The 20,312-nt window shown below is 69.0% G+C and overlaps 9 protein-coding genes across 9 annotated transcripts; 2 read left to right on the top strand and 7 right to left on the bottom strand.

Moving 5' to 3' along the window:
* The first annotated feature begins 386 nt into the window (after positions 1-386).
* On the top strand, positions 387-1,349 carry RHOBADRAFT_66348 (uncharacterized protein). The gene is made up of 4 exons (XM_018418948.1): positions 387-462; positions 533-687; positions 761-881; positions 953-1,349. The coding sequence occupies exons 1-4, from the start codon at positions 420-422 to the stop codon at positions 1,252-1,254; spliced, it is 621 nt and encodes a 206-aa protein (XP_018271219.1). The 5' UTR covers positions 387-419; the 3' UTR covers positions 1,255-1,349.
* A 231-nt stretch (positions 1,350-1,580) lies between these two features.
* RHOBADRAFT_43656 (uncharacterized protein) lies at positions 1,581-3,852 on the bottom strand (the record flags this gene model as incomplete). The annotated part of the gene is made up of 3 exons (XM_018414261.1): positions 1,581-2,465; positions 2,539-3,786; positions 3,847-3,852. The coding sequence occupies 3 exons, from the start codon at positions 3,850-3,852 to the stop codon at positions 1,581-1,583; spliced, it is 2,139 nt and encodes a 712-aa protein (XP_018271218.1).
* Positions 3,853-4,582: 730 nt separating this feature from the next.
* Positions 4,583-5,138, top strand: RHOBADRAFT_66347 (uncharacterized protein; the record flags this gene model as incomplete). Its single annotated transcript, XM_018418947.1, has 4 exons — positions 4,583-4,622; positions 4,693-4,742; positions 4,808-4,969; positions 5,048-5,138. Coding segments are annotated over 4 exons (342 nt in total), but the record flags the coding sequence as incomplete, so codon positions are not given.
* Positions 5,139-5,279: 141 nt separating this feature from the next.
* Positions 5,280-8,462, bottom strand: RHOBADRAFT_26475 (uncharacterized protein). Its single transcript, XM_018412746.1, has 8 exons — positions 8,399-8,462; positions 8,089-8,234; positions 7,932-8,017; positions 7,843-7,866; positions 7,551-7,763; positions 6,306-7,488; positions 5,533-6,233; positions 5,280-5,449 (listed from the first exon to the last, which is right to left on the bottom strand). Exons 3-8 carry the CDS (start codon positions 7,979-7,981, stop codon positions 5,377-5,379), a joined length of 2,244 nt encoding a protein of 747 aa, XP_018271216.1. The 5' UTR covers positions 7,982-8,017; positions 8,089-8,234; positions 8,399-8,462; the 3' UTR covers positions 5,280-5,376.
* Positions 8,463-8,624: 162 nt separating this feature from the next.
* Positions 8,625-9,898, bottom strand: RHOBADRAFT_43653 (uncharacterized protein; the record flags this gene model as incomplete). The annotated part of the gene is made up of 2 exons (XM_018414260.1): positions 8,625-9,436; positions 9,526-9,898. 2 exons carry the CDS (start codon positions 9,896-9,898, stop codon positions 8,625-8,627), a joined length of 1,185 nt encoding a protein of 394 aa, XP_018271215.1.
* A 375-nt stretch (positions 9,899-10,273) lies between these two features.
* On the bottom strand, positions 10,274-12,863 carry RHOBADRAFT_36013 (uncharacterized protein). The gene is made up of 4 exons (XM_018413322.1): positions 12,128-12,863; positions 11,551-12,057; positions 10,689-11,213; positions 10,274-10,613 (listed from the first exon to the last, which is right to left on the bottom strand). Exons 1-3 carry the CDS (start codon positions 12,713-12,715, stop codon positions 10,872-10,874), a joined length of 1,437 nt encoding a protein of 478 aa, XP_018271214.1. The 5' UTR covers positions 12,716-12,863; the 3' UTR covers positions 10,274-10,613; positions 10,689-10,871.
* Positions 12,864-14,296: 1,433 nt separating this feature from the next.
* RHOBADRAFT_64921 (uncharacterized protein) lies at positions 14,297-14,875 on the bottom strand (the record flags this gene model as incomplete). The annotated part of the gene is made up of 2 exons (XM_018418613.1): positions 14,810-14,875; positions 14,297-14,741 (listed from the first exon to the last, which is right to left on the bottom strand). Coding segments are annotated over exons 1-2 (331 nt in total), but the record flags the coding sequence as incomplete, so codon positions are not given.
* A 1,878-nt stretch (positions 14,876-16,753) lies between these two features.
* Positions 16,754-18,268, bottom strand: RHOBADRAFT_14281 (uncharacterized protein; the record flags this gene model as incomplete). Its single annotated transcript, XM_018412194.1, has 5 exons — positions 16,754-17,425; positions 17,515-17,806; positions 17,892-17,989; positions 18,060-18,157; positions 18,220-18,268. The coding sequence occupies 5 exons, from the start codon at positions 18,266-18,268 to the stop codon at positions 16,754-16,756; spliced, it is 1,209 nt and encodes a 402-aa protein (XP_018271212.1).
* Positions 18,269-18,975: 707 nt separating this feature from the next.
* Positions 18,976-20,258, bottom strand: RHOBADRAFT_53179 (uncharacterized protein; the record flags this gene model as incomplete). Its single annotated transcript, XM_018416711.1, has 7 exons — positions 18,976-19,114; positions 19,177-19,292; positions 19,362-19,471; positions 19,549-19,757; positions 19,824-19,882; positions 19,949-20,058; positions 20,120-20,258. The coding sequence occupies 7 exons, from the start codon at positions 20,256-20,258 to the stop codon at positions 19,066-19,068; spliced, it is 792 nt and encodes a 263-aa protein (XP_018271211.1). The 3' UTR covers positions 18,976-19,065.
* Between the last annotated feature and the right edge of the window lie 54 nt (positions 20,259-20,312).

Here is a 20,312-nt window from a genome sequence, read left to right as displayed (position 1 = left end):
GCCGTCCCCGCTTTTCCCGCCCCGCATGCTGCCGATACCGCTCGCCAGCTCTCAGCGGTGCGCGCAGAACGACGGCTTGCCTTCGTCGCCAAGCGGTCCGCTCCGCTGCGTACAGTATCTCCGAGCAATCACGGGCGCGCTGTCCCCCACGTTTGCGAGGCGTGGACGCCGACTCGCCCGGTGTTCGGCACTCGCCCTGAAGCGCACGCTCCCTCAGCAGCTCGGCAGGCTCGAGTCGCTCTCCAGGACGAGCTGCAGCACGCAGCCGGACGAGCGACAGACGCGGGAACGAGGCCTCGCCCCCTTGTTCCCCGTCCTGCCTCTTCCGGCGCCGATTCCGCAGACGAGGCTGGCTGCTGCTCGTTCGCGCTCTTTACCTTCCACCGCACACCACACCCACACGCGTTCGAAGCACCCCCATGGTCCGCGCCGCTGTCGTCGTGCTTGCGCTCGCTGCCTCTGGTGTGGCACGGACCCCCCTCGCGACCTTCCCAAGTCGCGCCTCGCTGACCCTGTTCGCCTCGGCCGACAGTCTGCGCCTCTGCTCACGGCGCCCTCGGTCGCGTCAAGCGGCAGAGCTTGTCCGACTCGTCGACGCAGGCGGTCGAAGGCCTGCTCGACATCGCGCAGATGGTGCTCGCTGGCAACACGACGACAGAATGCAACGACTGGATCACCTCGCTGCAGGTGCGCACCTCGCCTTTCCTCTCTTGCCGTGTGCAGCGACACAGCGACTGACTGTCCGCTTTCCTCTCTGCAGAACTGCTCGAACCTGAGCGACGAGACCGAGGTCGCCACTTGCGCGTGCGGAACCGACGTCCTGACGCAGCTCGAAGCATGCGCGCCCGTCTACGGCAAAGGCCCGACCGAGAGCTCTTTCCGTGCGCCAGCCTTCCTCACTCGTGCACCGTTGTCTCACGAGTGCGCGCTCCTGACGAGAGCCTGCCCACAGGCTTCAAATCGTTCTGCACCGAGGTTCTCCCGACGCTCGACCTGTCCAACTCGACCCTCTCGTCCGCCGCGTCGTCCGTCGCGGCAAGCGCAACCTCGGCCATCGACTCGCTCACGTCGTCGGCCGTGAGCGCCGCCTCGTCCGCCTCGAACGCGGCACGGTCGAGCGCGTCGAGCGCGGCGTCGTCTGCTGCTGCAGGGGCGCAGCCGTCGTCGGCGAGCGGGAGCAGTGGCGCAGGGAGGACGGCGGTCGTGGGCGGGCTTGCAGGCGTCGTCGCCATCGTCGCCGCGCTCGCACTGTGAGGAGGATCGCGCTCTCGGACCCCTTTCCCCTCGTTTTTCTCTCAGTCTCTCGGACATGCTGCATGCGGCTGGAACGCGCAGTATGTACTCGTGTCCCTTTTTGCAGGAGAACTCGAGAGAGAGGCGCAGCTCGAAGAGGCGAGAGAAAGGAGAAGACGTGAAACGAGGTTGCAGGCGACGAGGACAAGCGACGGAAGGAGGCTGGCAAGGACGTGAAAGGGGAACAACGACAAAGCGGGAAGGAGAGTCGGGGCGGTACAGAGGGCACAAACAAGGGACGCGAAAGAGACACGAAACACCCGACGACCTGCTCCCTTCGCCCGCGCTCAGGCCCACTCGTCGTCGACCTCGCTCATGTCCCTCCTGAGCTCCCTCGTGAGCTCGAGCGCCTCGAGGACGACGACGATGAGGTAATGCCACTCGACGGCGACGCCTCGGTCGCGCACGAGCGCGTCGACCCTGTCGCCGAGCGCCGGGTTGTCGCGCAGAGGCGAGGGGGCGGTGCAGAGGGTGAGGTGCGAGAGCTGAGGGGCGATGCCGGAGGGAGGGAGGGGAGGGTGCGCCCACGAGAGGCGGCGGCGGCGGCGGGCGGCGCGCTTGGAGGTGGAACGGCCGGCGGGAGGGTCGTCGGCGGCGGCGAGGTCGTGCGAACGAGGCGGCCGAGGTGGCGACGAGGGCGGGCCCGACGGCAGTGCTGGCGAAGGAGCCGGCGAAGGCGACGAGGCAGGGCTCGAGGCCGGCGTGAGGTGCGCGAGGGGAGCGGCGTTGGCCGAGTCGAGGTCGAGGTCGTCGTCGGCGGGTGCCGGCTCGCCTGCTGCGCCGACGTCATCGCCCGACGGCGGCGAGGAGGGTGAGCCGGCAGAGGGCGTACACGCGCCGTCGGTCGGCTCGCCCAGCTCGTCAACCGGCGGCAGCTCGTCCTCCTCGCCGAGAAAGCCCGCCGAGTCGAGCTCGCCGTCGCCCTCTGCGTCGGGCTCGTCCTCGTCCTCCTCTTCTTCTGCCGCCGTGTACTCCTCTGCGTCCTCCTGCGGCGGGTCCCTGACGGTGCACAGCTCGTCGACGCGCTCGAGCCACCACTCGATCCCGGCGACGTCGACCTCGTCGTCGCACGACCCGATCGTGAGCTGCTCGAGCTTTGGCGGGAGGGTGAAGCGCGCCTTGTGCGGCGACGAGGCAAAGACCTGGGTGCCGGAGAGGCTGAGCTGGCGAACCTGCTCGAGGGAGGCGAAAGTGAGGGTCAGGAGGGTCCGTGCAGTCGAGAGAGGAGGGAAACGCGGGACGGACGTTCTTGAGCCGGCCGATGATGTCCCAGTACTCCTCGTGCGAGAGGCTGGGCTCGAGCCCGCCTGCGCGCCCGATGATCGGCGCGTCGGTCCACTCGAACGACTCGAGCGTGCCGGCGACGATGATGAGGGCCGCGATGAACGTGCGGGGCGAGCCGTCGATGACGATCGACGAGAGGGCGAGGTGGCGCAAGGTCAAGAAGGAGGGGACGACGAGGCCGAAGAGGGCGCGGGGTTGGACGAGGAGCGAGTGGACCGTGAGCGTCGCGAGGCCCTCGGTGACGCCGGTGTCGGCGGCGCGCGCGACGCTCTCGAGCGTGGCCCCTGCCCTCACGCTCGTGTCGTCGACCTTCAGGAGGTCGACGAGGCCCTGCGCGAGGACGAGGAGCGTGTTGAGAAAGACGCTCGGCGTATAGACCAGCGGCGCGAACACGCGCGCCGACGGGCGCAGGACGAGCTCCTTGAGCGATGCGAGGCGGCGACCGAGGACGTTGTCGGCCGTCGGCGGGTGAGACGAGTCGCACGGCGAGTACTCGAAGACGGCGAGGTTGGCGAGGTGGTTGCGGAACACGGGCGAGAGGCGCGCGACGTCCGGGTCGCCGAAGCCGCGCCAGCGCACCGTCGTGACGGTCGCGCCGCACCGCTTAAAGAGGTCGACGAGGAGGGAGCACGTGGTCGACGAGACGATGATGCTGGTCGGCGGCGCGCCCTCGCCCGTCGCGAGGACCGCACTAGTCGAGCTCGCGTCGTCGTCGGGAGCGAGGGGCGCTGGTGCGGCGCCGCTGCGCGTCTCCTTGATGTCGAACACGAGCTCGACGACGTTGCCGCCGAGCCAGGCGTTGTCGAGGGCGCGGATGAGGCGCACGAGCTGGCGGGTCGAGCGGACGACGACGACCTCGGCGTTGGCCTCGCGGGCGACGGGCTGCCAGCGCGAGTGGACGAGCGGGATACGGGTCCAGGCGTTCCACACGGCGGGCTTGGCCGTGGTCGGCGGGCGGGCGAGGACGAGGATGCGGCGGATGAGCTCGTTCGGGAGGCGGACCGAGGTTGGCGGAGTGAAGGGGAGGGCGGAGGTGGACGGGACGGGTTGAAGGTGAGCTTGCGGTGGTCGAGAGTGCTCCTGTTGGTGCGTGGTGGGTTTGGCGTGCTTGATCGGGGCTGTCGAGGGCGGGTAGACGACCAAGTGGGGCGAGTCGGACGACGACGAGGAGCGAGAGCAGATGGTGCAGCCACACCGCGGCGCGAGGATCTGCACGGGCAGGGCAAGGGTCAGTGAGGCTCTGCGAGGAAGATAGAGGCAAGGGCGCACCTTCATCGGGGCGCGAGGCCCCGTTGGGTGGGCGGCAGGAGCGAGACGAGCGTCGGCCCTCGTTCGTCCAACTCGACCCACACACCCAGACTGGCTACAGAGACAGCCAAGCACCTCTAGCCAGCTCACTCGAACCGCCACCGCCAGCCCCAGTGCCGCGCCCACTCCACCTCGCCCTTTCCCCACCTCCCTCCCCATCAGCTTCCTCCCACTCCTCCTCGACCAACACCAAGGCCGCCATGTCCATGTCGTCCAACACCTCGCAAGACGCAGACGACAAGGCTCGAGCCGGCCGCCAACTCGTCCCCATCAACACGCAGAGCTCCGACACCTCGACCCGCTCGGCCTCGTCCTCGACCCTCGCGTCGCCCTCGACCTCGGCCTCGACCGCCTCGCCCGCCTCGTCGAGCAAGAGCAGGGTCAAGTTCGGGCCCTCGTCCCTCCACCACGCCCTGTCGCGCTCGTCCACCTCGAACAGCTCGCACCCCTCGTCGTCCACCTCGCACTCGCACTCGCACTCGCACGCCCACCACAAGCACCACCCACACTTTGACGACCCCCAGTACTCGCTCCCGACCATCAAGGACCCGATCCACCTGTGCGAGCTCGCCACCCAGCTCCTCCTCACCACCCCGGGCGTCCCCATGGACGTCCTCCGCCGCGACATCGTCCCGCGCCTGTACCACGTCGACGGCTACGAGCACAGGGTCAACACCCGCGAGATGGGCATGGACAAGCTCCTCTCGGAGATGGCCCGCTTTCGCCGACGCTTCTCGGTACGTCGCCGCGCCCGCTCCCCGTCCTCCTCGCGGACCCCGTCTTGACCACCTCGCTTTCCCGTCGCAGAGCCTCAAGGTGCGGCTGCGCAGCCACCTCATGGACATGGACGGCACCTCGTACGTCCTCGGCTCTCACTCTGGCTCGAGGAGCGCGCCACTGACGAGCTCATTCCCGCCCGCAGGGACATGCACGCCGCCGCCGTCGCGCTCGTGTACGACGTCGTCGCCAAGGAGGCGCACCCGCCTGGATCCAAGGGCAAGCACGACCACGAAGAGATCCACTGCTCGGCGATCGCCGTCTGCAAGGTGTACGAGGGCAAGATCGCCCAGACGGACCTCGTCATGTGCGTCCCCCTCTTCTCACGCTCTCCCTCCCTGTCCTCCTTCCTCGCGAGCTCACTCTTCTGCGACGGCCGAAACAGCGACACGAAGGAGTTTCACGCAGATGCGGGCGGGCCAGAGTTGAGCTGCGTCGTCATGTAGCCTGTACTTTTGACCTCTGCCGCAGCACTGCGAGCTCGCGCCGAGAGCTGTCGAGCTGAGAGCCGAGGCAGAGAGAGAGGCACAGAGAGAGAGAAATAGATACAGCGACGCGCGAGGGGGGCCAGGGCGAGGACGAGGGCGTCGACGAGAGAGGGAGGTCCGGGCGCGGCAAGGGAGGGAAGCGCCGCAGCGCGTAGATACAGCTAGATCGCAAAGACAGAGTACAACCAGGAACCGCACTGACTCCTCTCTCTCTCGGCCCCGTCCTTCATGCCAGCGAGCCGTCCTTGACCCGGCTGAGGAATGCCGCGACTCGAGGGAGGTCCATCGCCGACGGGTCACTGCGACGAGGGGCATAACAACAGAGTCAGTACGCCGCGACGATGCGAGAGAAGGGAGGAGGAAAGAGAGAGGTGGGACGCACGCCTCGAGAGAGCGCACGAGGCCCTCGAGCATGCCGTCGACCTGCTCCTCGTCGACGCCGCAGCACCCGGCGACGATGCGACGCAGCTTGGCCTCGAGCTCGCCGTTGCCGCCCTCGAGCCGCTCGACGCGCTGCTTGGTGAGACCCTCGACGCGCTCGTACCACGCCTGGAGCCGCAGGAGGAACACGAGCGACTCGCCCGAGACGCCCTCGGGGTCGTCGAGGTCGGGCAGCGCCGGGTCGGCGTCAAACTCGATGCTCATGCCGCTCGGCAGGTTGCGGAGCGTGCTCTCGGGCCCGCGGTACGCGAACCCGGGGCCGGCGAGCTGCGACGCCGGCTGCCCGTCAATCTCGGTGCGGCCCGTCCAGTCGAACGAGTCCTCGTCGTCGATCGCGCGCGCGAGGTTCTGCGATCGCTGCGCCGCCTCGTCGGTGAGGGCCGCCTCGGCGCGCCAATGCGACAGGGCGCCGCGAGCGTCGGCGAGCTCGGCGGCGACGGCGCGCAGGTGCTCCTTCTTGGCGGCGAGCTCGTCGGCCTTGACCTGGAGCTCGGCGTCGAACGACGACGACAGGGACGACAGGGTCTCGGACAGGGTGCGCAGGACGTCGCTCGACGCCTGGACAGGGACGGACGAGGACGAGGGCGAGTCGGCGTGTTGCAGCGCGTGGAGCGTCTCCTCGGCGGCGTTGACGGCGAGCTCCTGCACACACAAACGAGTATCGTCAGGATCGTGCAGGGATAGTCGAGGACGAGGAGAGAAAGAGGGACGCACAGGGTCCTCGACGCCAAAGTCGGTCGGCCGCAGCCCAAGCTTGTTCGCCTTGAGCTTGTCGGCGCCGACGTCGAGGAGCATGCGCACGAGCGTGCGGTTGCCGATCCTCGCCGCAATGTTGAGCGCCGTGTCGCCGTACGCGTCCTGCGCGTCCACGAGGTCCTTGAAGCGGCCGCCCTCGCGCGTCGCGACAAACTCGAGCACGGCCTCCATGTAGTAGCGTGCGCTCGCGGCGCGGCCCTTGACGCCAGCGACGAGGGCGGCATGATGCAGGACCGAGCGGCCGATGTCGTCGACCGTGCGGAGCGCGGGCGCGAGCACCTCGAGGAGGCGCAGGAACGAGTCTTGGTCCGAGTTGTTGGTGACGAGGACGGCGCGGATCAAGGGCGTCTCGCCCGCGTTGTTGCCGCGGTGAGCGTCGGCGCCGTACGCGACGAGGGCACGCACGAGCGACACGCGCGCGAGGGCGGCGGCCCAGTGCAGCGCCGTGTGGAGGTTCTCGTCGATCGGCGTGTCGACGTCGAGGTCGGGCGGGAACACGGTCGACAGGTCGGGCACGAGAGCCGGGCCACCTCCGACAGGCTGCTCGGGCTCCATCGCGAAGATCGACTTGAGCGCCGTGCGGTCGCGCTCGAGGACGGCCTGGTCGAGGGTCGCCGGGTCGAACGGCGCCTTGGACGACAGCTTGAGCGTCGTGCGGAAGTTGCTGAGCGGCTTGGGCGGAAGAGGTGCGGGTACTGGAGGTGCCGGTAGAGGCGAGGCGGCGTAGCCGTTGCCGTTGCGGAACCCGTTGACCGCCTCGAGCCGCGCCCGCTTCATCTCGTCCTGGTCGAGCGAGTCGCCCGCACGCTTGAGGTTGGGCGGCGGTGGCGGGAGCATCGAGTGATCATGCTGCTCGGGGAGGAGCCCCTGCTGGCGAGCGTGGTGGAGGATGGCGGAGGCGTCCTGAGCGCGAGGTTGGGGCGACGGCAGGTGGTGCTGCTGCTGCTGCTGCTGCTGGAGGGACGGCGGCGGCGGGAGCTGAGGCGGCGGAGGAGGACCGTACGGGTTGACGATGGCGGGAGGAGGGGCGGCGCCGCCGAGCGAGGCGGGAGGAGGAGGAGCCGTGTAGTCGAAGAGGGGGGCGAGCAGGTGCGAGACGCCGAACGCGTTGGCGAGCTCGACAGCGCGCTCGAACGGGATCCTGTGGGTGCAAGTATGTCAGGAGGAGGCACGAGGTCGAGAGCGGGCGCGAGGGGGACGCACCAAGTGCCCTGGTACCGGCCGTACCCGCCCTGGACCTTCTCGTGGACGCCCTGGGCGATGTCCTTCTCGAGGATCTTGGTGCGCTTGCCCTTGTCGACGCCTGCGACCTTGAGGATCTGGGTCGCGTTGAGCCAGCTGTCGACCCGGCGCCGCATGACGCCGATTCCTCGGACCATCATCTCGTAAACGGGCACGGACGAGTACACGGCGAGGCTGCGAGGGGGGGACGGGCAAGGGCGAGTCAGCCAGGCTCGACGGAGGAGGAGGAGCGAGAGAGGCAGGGGGTGCGCACTAGATGTACGGGTTGCCCTGGACGCTGCGTGAGGAGGGCGGGGTCAGAGAGCGGTCCTGTCGACGAACGAGGGGGGGAGGCGGACGCACTTGGGGTTCGGGTATGACACGCCCGTGTCCTGGTACTGCGAGCTTGCCATCTTGGTCGACTCGAGCTTGTCGTTCGATGCGGTGCGCTTTTGCGAGGAGTGGGAGAGTGAGCCGGCGTCGACTCGAGAGGGAGGAGGGCAGGGCAAGGCGGGCGCACCTTGCCGTTGCGCTCAGGTTGGCGCCCTGGAGCTCTTGAGTGTTGGCTCGACTGCTGCTCAGTCCTGGTCGGAGCGCTCGCTCGTTGGAGCTGATGAGGCGAAGGAAGCTCGCGCGAGGTTGATCACGCGGGACGGCGAGGCTCGACTGTGGCGCAGGGACAGGGAGGAGAGGCATGCAGGTCAGTGCAGGTCCGCATAGAGCCCTGTGGACCAACTCGGCGACCCGCAAGAGCGGTGCCGGGTGCCCTTCACGTCGGCGCACGTCGGTCGCGAGGGGACGAGGGCGATGAGGACGAGGAGGGGACGCACAAAGTCTAGAACAGGCGGACACGTCTCTTGAGCGTACTGAGAGCTTGTTCAAGCGCGTTCACGCGGTACCCGAGGGCTGTGGAGGTTGCGAGGGGAGCGACCGACGCGCCCCCCTTCGCGTCGAGACCAACTTTCGCGACCTGGACCAGTCCTCTCTCTCTTGCGCTTTCAGACCCAGCGAGCGCGTGCAGTCGGACGACATCATCGAGCTCGTCGTTGCACCCGGCTACTCGTCCTTCTTGCCGAGCCCCTGGAGCTCGCGCACGGCCTGCTCGCGCCTCGCCTTGTCCAGCTTGGCCACTGCGTCCTCCCTCGCCTCGCGCTTGCCCTCGCGGATCGCGAGCCCGACCGACACGCTCGTCGAGATGCCCACGAGCGGCGTCGCGAGCGCCATGAGCGCCAGGATCGGCCACGCCACCTGCTCGCCCTCGTGCACGCCCGCCGCGCGCGCGCGCGACGACCACGCGAGGTACGCGAGCGCCGACACGCTCGCAAACACGACGTCCCACGAGATGCTCGCCTGCGCCGGGTGCTCGTTGAGCGTGTCCCACTGCCGCACGAGGAGCTGCGGCAGCCGGTCGCGCACGCCCTCGAGCGAGAACGGCTGGTCCTTGCCGAGGAGCTCCATGAGGAGCGGCGCGCGGAACCGCAGCGAGATAAAGGCGCCGTTGAGGTAGAAGCGCGACAGGCGCGGCGAGACGACCCAGTCGCGCTTGGCGATGGCGGGGACGAACGGGATGACGAGGACGGCGTGCATGAGGACGAGGTTGGGCAGGAACAGGGGCATCGTCGACGTGAGGGTGCGCGGCACAAAGACGACGCTCGTCGTCGCGATGACGATGGCGACCATGACGCCGACCGTGATTTGGCTCTGGCGAGGACGAGGGCGCACAGGCGTCGAGGCGTCCGCAGTGGCGCGCGTGTACGACGACGCGGCGACGACGACGGCTGCGGCCCACAGCGACTGGGCGAAGCTGATGGCGACGACCTGGCCGAGGAGCATGTACGCCCACAGGTGCTTGACGCCGTACTTGTTGCCTGCGCGAGAGGGCAAGACGAGAGTCAGTTTCCGTCGCGCCCTGCCCTGTCCCCCCTTCGAGAGTCGCAGAACCGAAAGGAGGACGCACCGTCGGCCATGAAGAGGAGCGTGAGCGGGCCCGTCGTCCACAGGCACAGCTGCTGCGACCACCACCACCTGCGGGTGCCGTCGCACACGTAGTGCCACGCCTCGTGGAACAGCGACACGTCGGCGAGCCAGTCGTGCGTCGAGTACAGGGCCGGGAGGGTGCCGTGGCGCAGGGCCGACTCGTTGAACGACAGGCGGAAGTAGGCGAACATGTACGACCAGGTGAAGCCGAGCGAGACGAAGGCGATGACGAGGAACGCGACGGCGGGGCGGTTGAGCCGCTTGGGCGCAAAGGCAGGCGCCACCTTGACGGCGAGGCTGGCGATGAGGGCGAAATAGCCCGCGAGCGGGACGTGGTAGAGCGACAGGGCCATGGCGAGTCGGGGCGGGGGGCGGAGGAGGAGGGAGAGGTGGGCGGCCGGCGGTCCTGCGGGTAGGGTCGGGTCAGTAGCACGCTCTAGAGGGTACTTTGGGGAGGTAAAAGGCTTACTGCTGCACTAGAAGGCTGGCGCAGGTCGAGGGGCTCGGTTGAGACGGCGAGCTGATGTAGACGCGAGGCGGGACGGGACTGGGTTGGCGGTGCGGCGCACAGGTGTGGCGGCGAGTAGATGCACTGCTCGAAGCTGGCAGGCAGTCGCAAGAGCTCCTCGAGGGGCGAGAAGCGAGAGGGTTGCGGCTCAGCCCCACGTTCGCCTCCTCGACCCGCCAACTCTCGGCTTGCGCTTTCGCCAGCTCACGGGCACGTCGAGTGAGACGTTCTACGGCTCTTTAGTTTCAGTCCAACACAGGCTACGTTCCTCGGTCTTCTTCTCGTCAACAGCTCGACTCGGTCTTCCTCCTTCGTCGCCGCACACGCGCATCGTCTTGCTAGTCGATACAAACAGGGATGGGGAGGCTCGGCGCACAGACAGAGGGCGAAAGGGGGAGGGGAAAGGATCGGCCGAAATAGCGGCGACGAGGGGGCGGGCGAAAGAGGAGGACGGGTCCGAGAAAGAGGAGTGGGGACGGGACGGCGGAACGAGGCGACGGAAAGAGGCGCTGTCGACGAGCGCTACTTCTTCTGCCGAGGCATCTTGCTGTTGTCGGCAGCTGCAGGGAGAGCAAGGAGAGGGGGTGAGTTTGTGCGCGAGGAAAGGGAAAAGGAGGGGCGAGAGGAAGACGCACGGATCTTGATGTGCTGGTGGTAGCTGTCCTTGTCGGTCGGCATGGCGCCCTTGTCGTAGATGCACGGCTTGAGGCTCGTGAGCCAGTCGTCGCGCCGGCGCTCGTCAATGTCGTCGCCCTCGCCGCCGCGCAGCAGGTCGGCGAGCGTGCACCGGATGCTCGGCTCGATCGTGAGCATGCGCGTCAGGCACGACCGCGTCTCGCGAGGCAACAGGCGGAAGATCGAGTCGGCGGCGCCCGTCGTCCACGTCGCGTTCGACGCGACCGAGTCGCTGCGGCCGCGCCCGCCGGCGCCCGTCCCGGACGTCGTCGACGACGCCGACGAGCCGGCCGGCGCCTGCTGCGCCTGCGACGCCGCGTTGAAGAAGGCCGACGACGACGGCGGCGGGCCGTCGGCGGTGCGCGGGCGCGTCGCCGAGCTCGCCGCTCGGGGCCGGCCCAGCATCGTGCTCGCACCCTCCTGGTCGACGGCGGTCGCGGCGCTCTCGCGCGACGGCGTGCGGTGCAGCGCCGAGCCAACCGTGCCGCCCGACTCCTCCTCGTCGATGCGGAGCGAGCCGACCGAGCCGGCGAGGGCGTCGTCGCGGCCGGTGGCCGACAGGGCCGGCGACGGCTGCGAGATGGACGACGGCGACTCGACGCGGTCGAGCTGCGTGATCGACAGGTGCGCATAGTCCTTGCGGCGGTCGTGCGCCGTCTCGACGTTGGCGCCGGCGAGGGCCGTGTTGAACGCCGACTCGGCGGGCGTGCTCGAGCCCGACTTGGTCGACGTGCGCGAGGCCGGGTCGAACGTCGACGCGCGCGACGGCAACGGCTTGCCGCCGATAAAAGCGTTGGGCGACGACGGGGCGCGGCACAGCTCCGGGTGCGACGAGACGTAGAGGCGGTACGACGCGTCCGATTTGGTGTCGGGGAGCTTCCACGGGAAGCGGCGCAGGACCATGCAGCAGAAGATGATGGCGACGGACCACACGTCGGTGAGGCGAGGGTCGTAGTCCTTCTTGCCTATCACCTCGGGCGCGAGGTACGGGTCCGAGCCGACGACGCCCGACGCCTTGGTCGGCTTCTGGTCCGGGTACCGGAAGACGACGGCCGTGCCAAAGTCGATGAGCTTGACCGTGTTGTCGGGCGTCATGACGCAGTTGTCGAGCTTGAGGTCGCGGTGCGCGAGGCCCATCGAGTGCAGGTAGTCGACGCCGTCGACAATCTGCTTGAAGACGCAGTAGATCTCGGGGCGCGACATCTTGCCCGACATGACGATCGAGAACAGGTCAAACTCGGCGTACTGCATGACCTCGTAGTAGTGGCCGTGGTCCGAGATGATGTCGACCGTCTGGATGATGTTCGGGTGGTGCAGCGTCGAGCCAATCTGTGCGACGAAGGCGGCGAGTCAGATCCTCGTCGTCGGACGCACAGAGAGAGAGAGACGAGGGACGCACGCAGAACTCGGCCGTCACCTTCTTGACGTACTCGCGCTCCGTCTCGCCGGCTCGCCTTGCCCGGAACTCCTTGACGGCGAACACCGAGTGGTCCTTGCCTCGGCGGATGAGGCGCACCGTACCGCCGGCGCCCGAGCCGAGGACCTTGCCCCACTTGCCGTACTTCTTCGACAGGTGCGCGTGGTCCTCGCCGAGCGGCGGCGAGTGGCGCCCGTGGCCGTGGTACTCGGGGTGGTACAGGGTGTCGGTGTAGTCGCGCTCGACGGGCGTGCGCGCGCCCGACGGCGTGCCCGGCTGCGAGCCATTGCGAGGCGACGACTTGCCGCTGCGAGGCGTCGAGCCGGCCGTGCCGCCGGCGTCGCCGCCGCCGGGCCCGCCGAGGTCGAACATGGACCCACTCGCGCTCGGGCCGTGGCTGCTGCCCGGGCCGAACGAGCTGCCGTGGCCGTGCGACGACATGCTCGCGGCGCGCGACGACTTGTCGCTGCCGCCAGAGCCCGATTTGCCGTGGTGCAGGTGGTCGTTGAGGAACCGGCGCAGGTCGTGGAGCGGGCCCGGGTGGTGCTGCTTGGTCGACTGGCGCGACATGGAGAACAGATTCGAGTGCGACGCGGCGCGCTTGCGCTCACCGATCTTGGCAAAGATGAACTGGGGCGGCGTCGCCGTGCCGCCGGGCGTGGTCGCGCCGGATGCGCCGATCGACGGCGAGTGGGCCTGCGACGACGGCGACTCGCCGCGGAACGAGCCGGCGCGGTAACCGACGCCTCGCGAGTCGGGACCGGGGAGGCCCTCGGCGGCGGCGCGCAGGCGCGAGTGGTCGGGCGGGCCAGGGTCGGCGTCGTCGTCGGCCGAGGGCGGCTCCTCGAGGCTGCGGTGGTGCGAGTTGACGCGCTGGATGCGGTGGCCCTGGTTGAGGTGCGGGTGGCCCGGACCGCGGGTCGTGTCGGTCGTCGACGCGCCCGAGTAGGTGCTGTCGGCGTCGGACGCGGCGGGGGTCGAGGCGGTCGTGGCCTCGCTCGGTCGGCGGTCGCGGTCGTGGTCAAAGACGCCGAGGCCGACGCTCGACGCCTTGCGGGACGACAGGCCCGAGCGGCTGCCGTTGTCGCTCGGGGTCCAGGTGCCCGTGTTGGTGTCGGACAAGGACGAGTCGGTGACGGTGTTGAGGGTCGACGAGCGCGAGTGCGGGTTGGCGCTGCCGCCGTCCGAGGGCGCGGGCGACTGGGCGGCGACCGAGTGAGGGGTGAGAGGCGCCGAGTCGGTCGTGCTCGAGTCGTGAGAAGGAGCAGCCGAGGGCGAGGCGAGGTGGGGCAGGGTGAGGGGATTGCGCGCGTCGGCCGATCCTGGCACGGCGGGCGCGACGGCGGGCGCAGGCGAGGCGACGACGACGGGGCTGGCCGGGGTCGACATGGCCGTGTGCGCACACAAGGCGGGCTCGTGGGCGGTGTCGAGGAGGGCGAGGAGGAGGCGGCGAGGCTCCAAGACCGAGGGCGACGACGAGGGGAAGCTGGTCGTGATGACCGAGACGGGGCGCTCTCGGCTGAGGGTTGCGCGGGTGCTGGCGTCTGGTCCTGTGCGAGCTGGACCTGGTAGGCTCAAGCCGAGCTCGTCTCGAGGGCGTCGTCGAGGCCAAGTCCGGTTCGAAAACGGTGATGCCGCCCACGCTCTCTCTGCCGCTCGCCCTCGCCCTCGCAACCCTCCGCGTGCGCGCTGAACCGCCTTCCGAAACACCGACCACCTGATTGTGCCGCAGTCCCTGCCCCCCTCGCCCAGCTTTCCGGATCGCACGCACCTCTTCCTCCTCCTGTTTCTCGCTTGGCACTCCGCCGGACCTTCCGGCTCGCTCGCCTGCACGCACGTTCGCTCGCTCGAGCGCTCCCCGTCTCTTCTTCTGTCCTCGCTCCGCCGTCCGAGACCCGGCTGCGGGGCTCTCTCTGTCTCTCGTCTGCCCGAGCGAGCCGGAATGACGACGTCGACGACGGCGAGTACCTTGCACGAGAAAGACGAGATAGACGGCTCCTACTGCAAGAGAGAGCGAGACGCGAAAGAGAGGAGAGCTGTGCAAGGGGAGGGAAGAAAGAGAGGACGACCGACGAGAGACGAAAAGGCGAAGTTGAGAAGGCGATGAGGTAGGATGCGGGCGAGGGCGACACGATGAGGTGGATGTGGCGTAGATGGCGTGGTATAGGCAAGGCAGATGCGCGAGAGGAGAGACACGGAGAGAGAGAGAGATCGGGGAGAAAGAGGGAGGGAGACGCTCAGGCGAGCATGGGCGACCTGGGCCCGCCGAGGTGCGGCGACGGCATCGGGCTCGGGATGAGCCTCACGGCGTTGACGAGCGCGTTGCTGCCCTGCGACCGCGGGTCGTCGAGCACCCACCGGTGCCGCAGGCGGTTGTACGTCGCCTTGAACGTCGAGTGCGCGCCCTTCTCCATGACGAGCGTGACGACCGTCGGGTACTGCTGGCGCAGCTCGTGCGCGCTCGCCGACGGCGTCGACGACGACGACGGGTTGGGCGGCTGGCTGCCGAGCTGGGGCGACGACGAGGTCGACCCGGTGTGCGAGCTGAACTCGACCCGGAACTTGGCCGACTTGGCGGGGCCGACCGACGACGACTCTGCGGGTGCGACGACAACGTGAGCTCGGGGGACACGTGCGACGACAGTGGGCGAACGAGAGACGCACCTCGGCGCTCGGTGATGCGGCACTTGAGCAGAGCCATGCCCTCGGAATTTTGGACGACGACCGAGACGCCGATCGACTCGAGCAGGCGCTTGCACTCGAGCCTCGTCGGGTGCGCGTAGTCGGTCGACATGAGCGTGTAGCTCTGCGAAGGAGGAGAGGCAAGAGAGGGTCAGTGCGAGTCCGACGGCGAGAGCGAAGAAGAAGAGGGAAGGGGGGACGCACGAGCGACTTCCAGTTGAAGAGGCCCGCGAACCAGCTCTGCTTCGGGCTCGTGGGGTCGTTGGCGCCCGAACGAGACGACGGGATCGGCGCGAACGAGACCGTGGCTGCGCGCGCAAAGACGAGGTTAGTCAGACTCGCCGCAGGCGGTCCTCGCCGAGCGCGAGACGGTTCGACGCCGACAAAGAGGGGAAGAGGACGAGGTCGACGCACGCTTCTTCTTCTTGAGGCGAGGCTGCATCATGTCGGCGATCATCTGCTCGTCGAGGCTCGGCCGTTCGACCATCTCGTAGTCGCCGAAAATGGTGTCGGGCCTGGCGGTGGCGCCGTCGTTGCGCGCCGCGAGCGCCGGGCGTTGGTGCTGCTCCTTACCGAGGACGGGCTTGCCGCCCTGGCCCGGCCGGGGCGCGAGAGGTGGCGGTGCGCCGCCTCGAGGGTACGACAGGCCGAGGCCGGCGTTGGTCGCCGCGCCGCCGCCGTTGCCGCTCGACGCCGAGAACCGCGCGTGGCTGTTCTCCTTGTCGGCGCTCGTGCTCGTCGTCGCGTAGCTCGCGTACGACGCCGTCTGGCGCGACGGCGGGCGCTGCGGGCTCGTGTTGCCCATGCCGGCCGGGCCGCCGCCGCCGTTCTCGCGCGACGAGGCCCGGACGCTGATGCGCGGCCGAGCGAGAGGCGCCGTACCCGACGCGCCGATCGAGGTGACGTCGGCCGAGCGGCGGTGCGACGACGAGGCGCCGCCGACCGACAGGACGGGGCTGCCGGCGCGGTAGCTCGACGAGCCGATCGACGACACGGGCGTGCCCGTGCGGAACAGGTCGAGGCCGCTCGAGGCCATGCCGTACTCGGACGTGAACGCCATACCGACGTCGCTCTCGTCGTCCTCGGCGTCCTCGAACCGCGAGTTGTCGCCCTCGCCGCCGTTGCCGCCGTTGCCGCCGCCGCCCGACGACGCAGGCAGGGCAGGCGTCGTCGGCGCCGTCGAGACGACCGAGGCGCTGCCGCCGTCGAGGAAGCTCGAGATGTACGTGCCCGCCGGCGACGGCGACGGGGTCGGCGGGAGCGAGTTGCGCAGCGAGATCGTGTGCAGCTGCCCGACGATGTCGTGGAAGAACTGCTGCATGGCGGCGTCGCCCGTTTGCGGGATGTGGATCGGGAGGACGGGCGCGCCGCCGGACGAGCGCGGCGACGACGACGACGCGCCGCTGTCGTCGGCCGCCGACGCGAACGACGAGACGGCGTTGGGCGACGGCGACGGCGGGGCGCTCTCCCACTCGGAGCCCGAGTGCCGGCGCCCAGCGGCGGCGCTGCCCGGCGCGACGAGCCCGAGGCCCGAGTGGTCCGGCGTCGCCTCCTGCAGCTGGATCGCCGGCACCCTCGCAGCGGCGACGGGCGTGCCCGCGACGTCGCGACCGGGAGCGTTCGGCAACGGGCGAGGGCCGCGAGGCGCAGGCGAGCCCGCCGGCGTCGAGGACGAGCCGCTCGCGACGGGCGCCGAGACGGTCGTCACGGTCGCCGTGCTGCGCGCCGAGTTGGTCGGGACGGGCGGTGCGGGGCGAGTGACGACAGGCGGTGGCGGCGAGCTGGCCTTGGCGCGCTTGCTCGCCGACGGCGCAGCGACGGCGGCGATGTTGGAGATGGACGTGCGCGAGCGGCGGGTCCGGGACGCGACGGCGCCGGCGTTGACGACGTGCTGGCGCTTCTCTGCACGGTGGGAGCGAGCGAGAGTCAGGCATGGTTCGCTGCGAGTATGAGACGGGGCGAAAGGGAGAAACGCGAGGACGCACCGGCGGTGCGACGAGGCTTGCGGATTTCCTCCTCCTCCATGTTGAAGTTCTCGAGGTTGCGCGTGCGGTAGCGGTACAGGAGGCAGTAGAAGACCTTCTCCCACGTTTTGCTGTGCGCGAGAAAGACAGGGAAAGGGTCAGGGCGAGTCCGTCGAGAGGAGAGAAGGGGGGAAGGGGAGGGGACGCACTTGGGCGACAAGAGCTCCTGGACGATCTCGCCCTCGTCGGCGCCCTGCCACAGCGTCTTGAGGTTGGTCAGGATCTCGGGGTCGATCTCGTCGCGGTTGCCGACCGGGCGCGCAATCTGGCGCACGTCGGGCGGCGGCGGCGGCTCCTGGCCGTAGATGAGGCGCGGCGCCTGGCGCGTCACCCACGGGTGGGCGCGGATGTCCTCCATTTTGAGGCGGCGCTCCGGGTCGACGACGAGCATGCGGCGCAGGAGGTCCTGGGCGTCGGTCGGGAGCTCGGGCGGCATGTAGTACTCGCCGCGCTTGACGAGGGCGAGCAGGGTGCGGATGTCGCTGTGGTCGAACGGGAGGACGCCCGTGAGGAGCGCGTACAGGATGATGCCGCACGACCAGATGTCGGACGATGAGCCGTGGTAGGTCGAACCCTGCGAGCGTACGCGAACGAGAGGCGAGTCAATGAGGGGTCCCTGCACGAGGACGAAGACGAGGACGAGGGAGGGAGGGGTGGACGCACGGCGACGATCTCGGGACTAGCATAGTGCGGGCTGCCGCAGCTCGTCTCGAGGAGCTTGCCCTCGCGCTCGAGGGCGGCCATGCCAAAGTCGGCGATCTTGATGTTCTTCTCCGAGTCGAGCAGCAGGTTCTCGGGCTTGAGGTCGCGGTGGCAGATGTTGAACCGGTGGCAGTAGTCGACGCCCGAGATGATCTGCTGGAAGTAGTGGCGCGCCTCGTCGGCGTGCAGGCGCTTCTTGCGCACGAGGTAGTCGAACAGCTCGCCGCCCTCGACGTACTCCATGATGAGGTACCTGCGGCGCTCGTCCGTGTCTGGGTCAGTCTCGTGTCCGTCGTCGGGAGACCTCGTCGACGAAAGGAGAGAGAGAGTGGACGCACAGCTCAGAGCCCGTCTCCCACACGTCGAGGAGGCGCAGGACGTTCGGGTGCTCGATGAGCTTCATGATGACGATCTCGCGCTCGATCCCGAGGAGCATCTGCGCACGCCGTCGACCAGGTCAGTGAGAGGACGGACGGGAGGGTGCAGAGGTGAGGGCGGGGACGCACCTTGTCGGCCTTCTCCTGGTTCTGCCTGCGCGGCTTGGGCACGATCTTGACGGCGGCGTACTGGCCCGTCACCTTGTGCTTGGCGAGCTTGACGCGTCCTGTTTCGCCCGTGGCATGTCAGGGTCGTGCGCGCGAGAATGGGAAGAGGAAGAGGGCGCACCGGACGAGCCCTCGCCGACCGTCCTCCCGATCCGCCACGGTCCAACCATGGCCGGCTCTTCTCGCGTGTGCCTCCTCTGCTGCGGCTCGCCTGCTCCTCCCGTCGTGCGCCCACCCTCCCTCCTCTGCTGCTGCGCCTGGGGCGCGCTAGGCGCCGGGCGCTGCGGACGCGAGGCCGAACCTGCCGCGGTCTGCGGCGGGGCGGGCCCGTGTTGTGCGGACATGTGTCGAGGGAGGGGGGACGTGCACGAGGTGGACGAGGTCGGGGCGAGGCGCGTACGAGGTGGGGTCTCGAGGGTGCGGTGGTGGACGAGGGCGAGACGGTGAGAGAGGTTGAGCGACGCAAGGCGGAATGCGGGGGGCCGGCGCGCGTCCTTGTTGAGAGGGCGGTCGAGGCGGGCGAAGTGGGCGATGGACCGGGTGCGGCGGTGGTCTGGCGGGTGCTTGATTGCGCTCAAGGGCTTGTGGAGGTGGCTGCGCGGCGCCTAGGGCGGTGGCTGCACGGCGCACGCGAGGGCGAGGGCGAGGTCGCGACGCGTCTGAGGCGACGGCTTGCTGGCTCGACTGGGGCGAGCGAGGGGCGAGGCTGGCGGCTGGTGCGCTGCTGGGGTGTGGGTGCACTCGACAGAGGCGTAGGAGGTCGTGGAAACGAGGGACTAGGGTGGGTGAGGAGGAGCAAGAGGTGCGCAGACCTCGCGCCGGACCCAACCTTGTTTGAAGCTCTCGCTCTCTCGCTCTCGTGCGACGCGTCGGCGACTCAGTGGCAAAAGGGTGTGCGAGTTGAGAGCAGTTCTGGTACAAATGACAGCGCCGAGTCCGAGAGCGAGAGACGAGGAGGCCACCTCGCTCACTTCTCGAGGAACGACTTGGTGCCGTCGAGCCAGCGCACGTACTCCCTGCGCGCGAGCAGCTTCGTCAGTGACAGGGAACGGGGGAAAGAGAGAGGCGAGCGACGCACTTCTGCTCCTTCCACTCGGCGAGGTCCGGGATGAAGAGCGCGAGCGCCGAGTTGATCCCCCGCTCCTCGAGGTACGCCTCGAACTCGGTCTGGACGCCCTCGTCGAGGTTGTCGAACTGCGAGTGCGCGAGGTCGAGCTCGTCAGGACGTCTTGAACGCGATCTGGGAGAGAGAGAGGGACGCACCGCCGGGCCCATGTAGAGACCCTGGCGCTTCCAGTCGTCCTCGGACGTCATGCCGAGCGCGACGTCGGCGTCCGGGTAGTACGCGATGTTGCTGATCGTAAAGAGGCCGTCTGCGAGCGTCAGGGCGAGTAAGTAAGGGCGGCTCGAGTCACGCGGCCCGACTGGAGAGACGAGGTGTGGGACGCACCCTGCGCGATGGCGTCGATGGTGAGGGCGCCGCCGGTCGACTTGGTGATGGTGATGCTCGTCTCGACGGGGAAATTCTGCTCAGAAGGGCCGTCGGCTGCAGCCTCCTCGCCGAGGCCGCCCGAGCCAGCGTCGGCGCCCTCCTCGGCGAACGCCTCGGGCACCTCCTGCTCGGCGTCGAGGTCCGAGATGGAGAAGATCATGCGGATGCTGCGGGTGGAACCGGTGTCAGTTGCGCGGTCGTTCGAGAGAGGAGAATGGCCGTGTGGGACGCACCTCTCGTTGCCAAACGAGCGCGTGAGCTGAATCTCGTCTGAGCCAGCCTCGTCGACGACCTGCGGGGGGAAGGGGCCCGGGTCAGCGACGGTGCGACAGTAGAGTGAGAGTGGACGAGGACGCACCTGCCACACGCCCTCGGCCTTGAAGGCCTGGAGGAACTCGGGCTCTGCGGCGGCGTCGCCCGACTCGGTTTCAAAGTTGAGCTCCTCGCCGAGCTTGGTGCTGAGGGCGGCTACGGGTGGTGCGAGGGTGGTCAGTGCACGGTCGCGTGTACGAGCAGAGGAGGGACTGACAGGGCTCGAAGCGGGCGAAGGTGGTGGAGAAGGGGCGAGCGAGAGGGAGGGCGGCGCGGTGGAGGGCGAGCTGGGCGGGGCGGACGGCTGCGCGGGCCAGGGCAGGGCGGGCAGCACGGATGACAGTGCGGGCGAGCATCTTAGAGCGGGTCGAGGGTGAGAGAGGACAAGGGGAACAACCACGACGACGAGC

The sequence above is a fragment of the Rhodotorula graminis genome (genome assembly GCF_001329695.1).
Source record: "Rhodotorula graminis WP1 unplaced genomic scaffold RHOBAscaffold_6, whole genome shotgun sequence".
NCBI lineage: Eukaryota > Fungi > Basidiomycota > Microbotryomycetes > Sporidiobolales > Sporidiobolaceae > Rhodotorula > Rhodotorula graminis.
The sequence above is the reverse complement of the archived record's forward strand: the minus strand, read 5'-3'. Positions and strand labels throughout refer to the sequence as shown.